The sequence below is a fragment of the Lingula anatina genome, chromosome 10, assembly GCF_051362555.1.
Source record: "Lingula anatina isolate TDL-2025a chromosome 10, LinAna3.0, whole genome shotgun sequence".
NCBI lineage: Eukaryota > Metazoa > Brachiopoda > Lingulata > Lingulida > Lingulidae > Lingula > Lingula anatina.
The window spans coordinates 2,005,044-2,014,334 of record NC_141776.1 but is presented as its reverse complement, the minus strand read 5'-3'; the positions used below and the strand labels follow the sequence as shown (position 1 = coordinate 2,014,334).

The window sequence follows — 9,291 nt, the reverse complement described above, 5'->3', positions numbered from 1 at the left end:
CATTGCTTCCATGACAAAACGCACACAACTCAATTATCACTCGTGTCAAATAGTAAAATGAAGAGGATACATGTATCTGTGTTTTAGCTCTCCTTCTTTCTGAAGTGTGAGTCATTTTGGTGGGTTGGCCTCTGATATTAGGGGTTTTGTAACAGACTACTCGGACACCCTGTGGTTAGAGAGAAGTGGTGGGTGTTGAGAAGGACTAGTAAATACAGGTATAAATATAGCAATAAACCCATACACGCCATGCAGCTTAAGACCAGATGACTATAGGTTAAATCACCGGTTAAAGGCACGCAATGTGCATTTTTACGCAATTATATAATAATAATAAAATGTATCTTTGTTGAGAAATATGCGATCTTTAGAGGCCTAGACCAATTTCATTCTAAAAAACCCCAGCAGCTTGTGCTAGACTGCTAAAAAAAAAACGCACAATGCCAAAAAATGAAATTATTGATCGTAATTCTGTGAACGGTCAAAGATGTCGTATGATGTGACGAATCCGAGGGAACTGTTCATATTTCCAAACAGTATCTTCTTCTTGTTCAATTAATTAATTAATTAAATTTTGTTTGTTTATTTATTCATTAACTTATTTATCAAACATATGATTCAGACCGTATCATACTTACCAAGGCCAAAGATTGATTTTTCACTAGGTATTCACAGATTGTCTCTGGCTAATTCATGGCATATTTCTCTGGCTAATTCATGGCACATTTCTCTGGCTAATTCATGGCACATTTCTCTGGCTAATTCATGGCATATTTCTCTACTGTGAGAAAAGTGCACATAATTATCTGCGGTTCTGGTGGAGGATATATCATATGAATCCCAACGCCCACCTGCTGGAACGCGTACACTCTCTCTCTCTCTCTCTCTCTCACACACACACACACACACACACGGTTTATATCCACGACCGACCTTACCAAAAACCCAATCGAAGTCTTGCCGTTTGAAAGAGACAAGAGACAAGTCGTTTACTCCGGCAAGTTACTTTTTTTAGCAAACTCAAAAATTAAAATTGTCACCACATTGGTTTTTACTCCAAGTGGTGCCAATAGCCCATTTACATGAATGTTAGCTACATTTATTATTGGCCACTCGGTCATAACGCATTCCTATACAAATATTGCAAAAGCTGACTTCACATAGTCGTGTATCCTAGTGTAGCAGACATAAGAGCTGAGACTGAAACGGCAATGGTCTTAAACACAGCGATGCAGGCTCAAATGTGTTAGCTGTGCTTGTCTTGATTGCGACAGGATGCGCGGGTGAAAAATACGGTTTTTTAAGTGCATTGAAAGATGTTTTATTCATTGATTGTGCGGAATGGAATTTACCCATTTAACAAATGAAAGCGGGCTTCATAGACGTTTAATGATAATCACGTGTAAGGCAGGCATGTAAATGTGACAGTTTTTATACCCTCTGCTAACATGCTAATTCGACAGTAACCTATCTGAATAAAAAACATTAAATATTATTATTATGCCTTCTACTAAGTGCACATATATTCAGTAGATATTCCCGTACAAATAATTAACACTTTACTGTACTGTGAAAATATAAGTATAGAATGGAAGCCATCACGCCTTGAACAGCTGGGCCTAGCATGGTGGACACTTTCAGCTGTCCCAGGGTGATTTTCCAACTTACGATGCGTCATGAACGCCGTGAAGGCAAATGTGACGGACCTGAAAGAGAAGCAATTTAAAATGTAACGATTTGCTGCTGCTCTATTGAAGAATTTGAATGAGGAGCTCGATGACAACACCAAATTCAACCCCTGTGGGCACTTTTACTCCGAGCACATATTAAGTGTAAAGTATTATAGAGACAAAATGATAGAATTATCAATCTACTTCCGTCTTGGGCGTTTACCCCCCCCCCCCCCCCATATGTTTCTTTTTACTGAGACCAATTACTAGATGTCCCTTAGTGTTTTAATTTGTAAATGTTTAAGAGAGTAAACGTTCAGCACTGTCCGTAAAAAGTATTTTGTCTGTCTTCGATTCTAATAAGTAATGATTGTGAATATGGGGAAGCTTTAAGCTGAGACAAAATACAATAATGCAAAAACATTTTCCTTAAAATGAAAAGTTCATGATGTTTTTCCTTACATTGACGTTTGGTGGAGCCCCAAGTACATAAGTCACAGCGGAAGCCACGTCGTCCGGTTGAAGAGACTGAAATATATAAAAAATACAGTTACTAATAACGTCATAAGATAGAGACTCGTCAATTTCACACGTGACAGTAAAATTAAAGAATTCAATGCTCAAAGCCAGGATTATAGATCGTATTTTTCTGATTGGTTTGGGATAGGGCAAACATATAACTAAAATTACAAGAAAGATTCACGTTTCTGTAATTTTAAAGGTGTTATTCCGGCTTAAAAAGGAAAATTAAGGCAGCTCAAAGAGCTAAGGAATTGGAAATCCCACACAGAAGCTCACAATATCAATTGAAAATTATGCGAATCACGGTAGAATACAATAACATAAGAACACCAAAGTCTTTTTCAATTATATTTGAACTCATAAAAGACGTTAGTCTACTTCAAAAATTTAAAGAATAAAAAAAGGTAATGCTGAAATAGAAAATGCATTATGCTAATGATGACCAATGGGTGGAAATGTGATTCGGACATTATACAATTAAAAATCTTTTATTTTCTTGTCACTAGTGAAATTGAGGAGTCTCTTTCTCCATTGCAAGAGTCGCCGTGGGAGTGACGTAAAATCAATCTAGAACCCCAGAACCAAGAGAAAAGGTTTTATGGACCGTAATTACGTGGACATTGGATGTGATATACCTTGGTGATAAATTGAAAATTTAATTCAAATTAAAATAATTTAAATTCTGCTGCATAAAATCCTAGCGCCCAATGCCTACCTTTGACTTCATGCCCTTCTAATAATGTGAATGTGATATTAACTTGTCGTATTCAAGGTTGATATACGTTAGAAAACGAGCCTTCAACCCCTTTGAAAGACACAAACCAGAGATTGTGATCATACATTATACATTGATAAATAAAAATAAAAAGCGCGTAAGTGTATTATACATGTAATAAAGCTTACTTTTCCCGGTTCAAACACATTTTCGGTATTTTTCACATTAACAAGCGGGGTATTCACCCATCCAGGATTAATAATCTGAAAAACAGAACATTTATTTAAACACCAGGGCCCAGTTTTATCAACACTGGATAGCGCTATCCACTGGATAACACTATCCATTAAATAAAATTGTTATCCTCTGGGCAATTATCCTGTGGGTAAAGTAATGTTTACCAAACACTAGATACTTATTTTTGTCTCTAATATTGCTTTCCAGTGGTTAAAAGAGGCTGCTATCCTCAAGAAAACTGTCCAGAGGATTAAAATTTTATCCTATCCAGTGTTGATGAAACTGGGCCCAGAAAGTAAGTAAAAGATATCCGTTCAAATATCATTTGAAACGATTTCCTTTGGTTTTTCTTGAATTACACTATTTGAAACTGTATGGCGACATTTAGTTAGCTTTTGCGGCAAATTTTTGACTTGAAATGAATCTTTAAAAAAAAAAAAAAAAAAATATATATATATATATATATATATATATATATATATATATATATATATATATATATATATATACACAAGATGCAGGTAATACACATGCAAAACCATCTTTATTAGTTAATTACCTTAAAACATTTTTAATGCACACATACTGGCTTTTGCAATCTAAGTTTTCTTTGCTTATTACTGTAACCCTAATATACCAGCAAACAATGATAAATTATTGACTTAATTGTACTTTCAGCTGAGCATACAAAATTCAAATATTAGGCTCTCTCTCTCTCTCTCTCTCTCTCTCTCTCTTTCACACACACACACACACACACACACACACAGTATCAACATCATACATTTGTTCTCTCTCTATCTCTCTTTCTCACAAATACCGTCGTCCTAATTTTCGTCTTCTCCTTCCTCAGCTCGTGTCTCAGACTCTCGGTGAAGGCCCCCAGGGCAAACTTTGCGGTGCTGTATGTATGACACGGGTAGTCAGTATGAATCACCATACCACATGCACTGTAATTGAATAAGATAACTATATATACATATATTTCACAGGTGGGTTTAGGGTTTTGCTTTACCGGTGTGACGTGACAGACCCCCCCCCCCCCCCCCCCCCCCCCATAATAGAGTCCGGTTCCTATTGATTTGCACGTGTAAGCCGCGCCCAAGATTTTGGCCCACTTACGTCAGGCTACATTTCCTCTTGATTATTATTATTATTATTATTAAGAAACGCTTCCTATGCGTTTAAGTGTTGTTTCCAATATTAAATTAATTCATAGGGCTTAGCAATTAATGATACGTAACATTTTGCCTAATATGACCATGGCAAAAAAAAAAAAAATTAGGACCAACGTCAACATAGATGTACACATTGTTTGTCTATACCATTCTAGTAAGTGACCATGACCCAACCATAATTCTATTTTCTACTCATCTGCTGTGCAGATGTATCTTAATTCACCTGCCAATGTTGATGATGTGTCCGTCATCCATGTTCCTTTCCTGTAAAGACCTGATGGTCAGCTGGGAAACGGTCATGGCGGCGAAAAAATTCACCTGGAACAATTACTGGCGTCTTAAACAAAGGCTGTCCCTTACGGACCATTCCCAAACTACTGAATGTGGAATCGATCTATCTCCGAGGGGATTCTCGCTAAATTGCAATCAACTTAAGCGGCTTAGATGCCTGTCACGCCTACTGAAGCTGCTAGGGGGTACTTAATTATCGTTTAGCAGCTTCAGTAGGCGTGCCAGATATCTAAGCCGCTTAAGCTGAAAGCAATTTAGCGAGAAACCCCTAATAGATAGATCGATCCTGTTAGATCGATTTAGGTATGGGAACCCAGTCTTATACTTTGGAGAATGATCATTTTAAAAGCAACTGGATGACCTTAAATCTGGTGCTAACTACCTATTATGTAATCTGAAAGATATTCTCCAACCTCAAATCACAAAGATACGCTCCCAACTCAAATATCAAAGTTCCTGTCCATCTAAGATAAACTCTACAATCAGTGTGAGCTACATAAAGATCTTCGTCAGAAAGACCAGCTTCAGCTATACCCTGTCTGATGAAATAACAGTGATAGTTAAAGAACAATTTACAATCGTCGATAAATTAAATTTCATTAATCGCAAATAACCAGGATTAAATTAGAAAAAAAATATTAAAAGCTTTGGATTACTTGTGTAAAGTAATTGTTGAAGTTTGTGGGGAGTCAAAAGATTTGAAAAGTTCTGTTACACAAAATGCCAAAATTGTCTCCGTAGTGCAAGTGTTAACAACATTAAAATATTTAAGCTTAATCCTGGCACTAACAGTGATGACATAATTTTAAAAAAATGATGGTTGAACAGTTCACTTACGTCATACAACGCCTTGGTATCAGTCACAGACCCTGATTTGCAGTCTTGGAAAAAGGAGATCCCAGCGTTGTTAACGCATACGTCCGCACCGCCCAACTGTTCCTTGATTTCTTGAAACATGGACTCTATCTCTTCTGTTTTGGAAAGGTCGCATTTCATTGGTATTAAACGGCCCTTTTCGCTTGCAAGATTTTCCTTTGCAATCTGGAATGTGTTTATTTTAAAATGTGTTTATCACATTTTAAAATGTGTTTATCTTATATCTTCATTAACATAAGGTTTATTTATTGGCCGATAATGTTTTGTGGTGTTGACGCCGTTTTTCTGCCCATCAAATGTCTGTATGCCTGCGTACAAATCAACCAAACCTATGACAAGTTCTTAAATGTGTTTAACCAACAATGTAATGGCATTATAATTAATCAAAAATACCAATGAAAATTCAACCATACTTGCATATCTTCCACGTGTCTGGCACATCCAACCACCACCATACCATTCTTAACCAGAGCACGTGCAATGGCTGCTCCTATCCCTTTCGATGCTCCTGTTACCAGGGCAACGCGTCCTGCCCAGCGATCCATATCTAAAATGATTGCATGCTCAGAGTCAAGCCAAGACCAATCGCAAAATATATGCATTGTAAGCGGTGATGATTGCATAAAAAAGGTTCCCAGTGTACTTAAGTGTGAGTACAACTTATAATTTTATTAGAAGATTTGTGTCCAGAATACATTATTTTGACAAATGGCATATCTTTTGGCTCAGTAAAATATGAAACAGAATCTCAAAGTGCATTCGGGACAGCGGACTAACAGATCCGCGGATCAAATATGGCGACCCTCTAAAAAGCTTGCCGCTTTATTCCCGATTAGACACTGAATAGATTTCCCGCGAGGATTACGCAACAAGCATTCAAGAAGGTCGGCCATATTTGATCCGGGTATCTATTAGTCTGTTGTTCTGAATGTTCTTCCAGTTTCTATCATGCCTGTCACAGACCATACTAGTGAACTCGTTACTCTGAGGCCAACGTTTAATTTTTTTTTTTCAAAATACGACTGACTGGCAGATCTTTGAGTTATCAATGATAGCTGAAATATTGACTGCGCAATTTGTCTCCTCTTGTTATAAAACAGGAGGACCATTTCGTTTAATTGGACTGTTAAAGACTTTGGGGCCATTCAACATGAATTTTATCGACCTAGCTACTGCGCACGGGGACTCCGATCGCAACAGACTAGTATATGCGTATGCCTAAACTTAATTTAGCCTCTTTACACTGGACTGCGTCCTTTGTACGTCCTGCAGTACGGCCCCGATTGAGAGTAAATAAAAATTTTACGTGCCGACAACTGGCCGAACATAAAGCATTCATTTTACAGCCAAAGCGATGCTTGTACCTCTTTTCACGAGCACAGCGATGCCATTTCATGGTCGCACAAATGGGGGCGTCTCGATAGTCCGAACGTTCATTGGTCCGAAAAATGGTAACATTTTCATCGTTTTTTTTTAAATAAAAGGTTCATTGGTCCGAAGGTTAATAGTGAATATTCGGACCAATAAACTTTCGGACTATGGAACCTTCGGACTATTGCTAAGGGCACAAAGAACGCAGAAAGGACCCCATCCAGCGTACAGGGAGTTTAACAGACTAACACGTCTCCTCCAGGCGTCGAGTAGTATAGAGAAAAACTGGTGATAATACGAGCACGTTGAATGGTAATCCACCAATTGTATTACATGTGTATTATACAAGGTCATGATAATATATGTTCCACTACAGAATTGAATTGAATTAAATTGAATTCATCAATACAATTGTACAGACGTCATGTTACTTTATTAATACTGACCCCTCTGTTGCTGCTTAAATTCTTGAAGACCTCTTTTAAGAGTTAAAACGTTTGTCCGACGGGTGACTGCGTACACTGCGGCGCTGTTGTTTAACAATGCGGAATATTTTCAGGAGGGCATCAGTTACCCTGGTGCATTGAAATACCTTTAAGGGAATTCCGAGGTCACTGACCTGCCCCAACAAGTCACATAGCCCAAACCTCACATCCCCAAAATCTAATAAGCAACCCGGCTGTTTTCTAGGGAAATAAACTGAATGTCTCATCGACGGCTAGTCGACTTTTTGAAGAAAAGCCTTGACTAAAAGTTAAGGCCAGCTTTTCGGACAGAGGTCTGCTGAAGTGCTTTGGCCTGCATTGACCTTCCAGGTTACTCGTGCGTAAGGGTCATTGCCTCGTCTTCAATTTAACTAGCTATGACCGCATTCTGACAGATCGACCGCGTCGATTCACGTAGATCAACCCAACTCTAAGGAGACTCTAGCTAAGTGCAATCAGCTTAACCGATGTGTCTATGGGAATGGGGCCTTAGATTGTTTTAGTGATGAAGATTGTTTTTGGACGGTCTGCTCCATCCCTACATGTACATACCGGGGTACTATACACACAATATAGAGGGGTTATTTTAATAATCTCTGACTCCTGACTAGTGAATATAAGACAAACAAGCTTCATATGTCACCTTAACTCAGTTAAATCTAATCTATTCTCATTTTTACCAACTAAATGCCTTGTTGATTTGCTTAAACGTATTTTAATTAAGTGCGCCCCTAACAGGCCGAGTAGTACACGCACAAAATAAAGAAATATCATTGCCACAAAGAACCACCAAATACACATGTACCATTTCTTATAGTTAGAGTTAATTAATTGATCCCGTCTCTGTAACAAGGGATATCCCGTGATGTTCTCCACACACAATGAGCCTATAATTACCATGCACCTGAATCATTTATTATTCCAAATTTTAAATCATTTCTGTTATACATGGAGGCTACCTTTAGATTTTATAGGAGGCTTCTTGGACTGTTGAACTAGAACGTCTTGCTGCAGATCTTTCGTCGTTTTATGGTTATGTTTTGCCTACAGGTCACTGGGTCTCATAACTGTCACATAACGCGTCTCGGTCATCAGAGGAAAGATGTGACAGCTGCTGGTCAATGGGCGGAGTTAATGTTACGTATTATTATGGAAAAGATTACAAATGTGTTTGGTGTTCCTGTTTGATTGTGCTGGGTGTGACCTGGCGCGCAGTTTCAATACCAGTATACAAAAGAAACTCGCTGGGAATCCATTTCTGTACCAACAAGCTGTCTCTGTCGTTTATATAAAACATAGCCAGTGTTTTTCCGTGTACTACATATAACATATGTAGGCCTACTGCAGACCTTATTCACATTTCTCTTGCATGTGAACATTCAATGTAACTAACACGATACATGATACAGAAAATACATAGTGATGGTTAAGATATACATACTTAATGGCATAAACGTTTGCACATTTGCATTCTGGTTGGTTTGATTCAATTTGTCCTGGTGTCGTTTGCGAAAATTTATTCAGAATGTTTTGTTATTGTATTAAAAGGCGAATTATCGTGGGTAACTGAGAATGACGTACACAATTTGATCACATGCTCGTGTAAAGTGACTAAATTTCACAACGCCAAGAAAGTGGCTGACGTAAATACAGACTTGACGTTGAAAACGGAACATTTCAATTTTAAAGTTATACCTGGAAAAAAAAAATTCATATAAGATTTATTTGAATGGATAAGTGTTTAGTCAGATGTGTGGCTACCAATTAACTGACTTGTAAACGTGACTGTTGCACTGCTGCATTGTGTAATATGCAGTGATTTAATTGGGTAGTGCTCCCATGGGCTGGTCAAGGCTTTGCTTTGGCGAAGCATGGTTCTGTCAAAAAAAGTTTCCATATGTCGGTAACTAGGGCATAGAACAATTTGAAAATTTGAATGCAAGCGG

General features: G+C 37.9%; 1 protein-coding gene across 1 annotated transcript; it reads right to left on the bottom strand.

Moving 5' to 3' along the window:
- Window positions 1–1,100: 1,100 nt before the first annotated feature.
- On the bottom strand, window positions 1,101–7,414 carry LOC106162367 (dehydrogenase/reductase SDR family member 11). The gene is made up of 8 exons (XM_086998233.1): window positions 7,307–7,414; window positions 5,903–6,036; window positions 5,451–5,654; window positions 4,546–4,640; window positions 3,965–4,094; window positions 3,096–3,170; window positions 2,133–2,198; window positions 1,101–1,706 (listed from the first exon to the last, which is right to left on the bottom strand). The coding sequence occupies exons 2-8, from the start codon at window positions 6,032–6,034 to the stop codon at window positions 1,665–1,667; spliced, it is 744 nt and encodes a 247-aa protein (XP_086854359.1). The 5' UTR covers window positions 6,035–6,036; window positions 7,307–7,414; the 3' UTR covers window positions 1,101–1,664.
- Window positions 7,415–9,291: the final 1,877 nt, after the last annotated feature.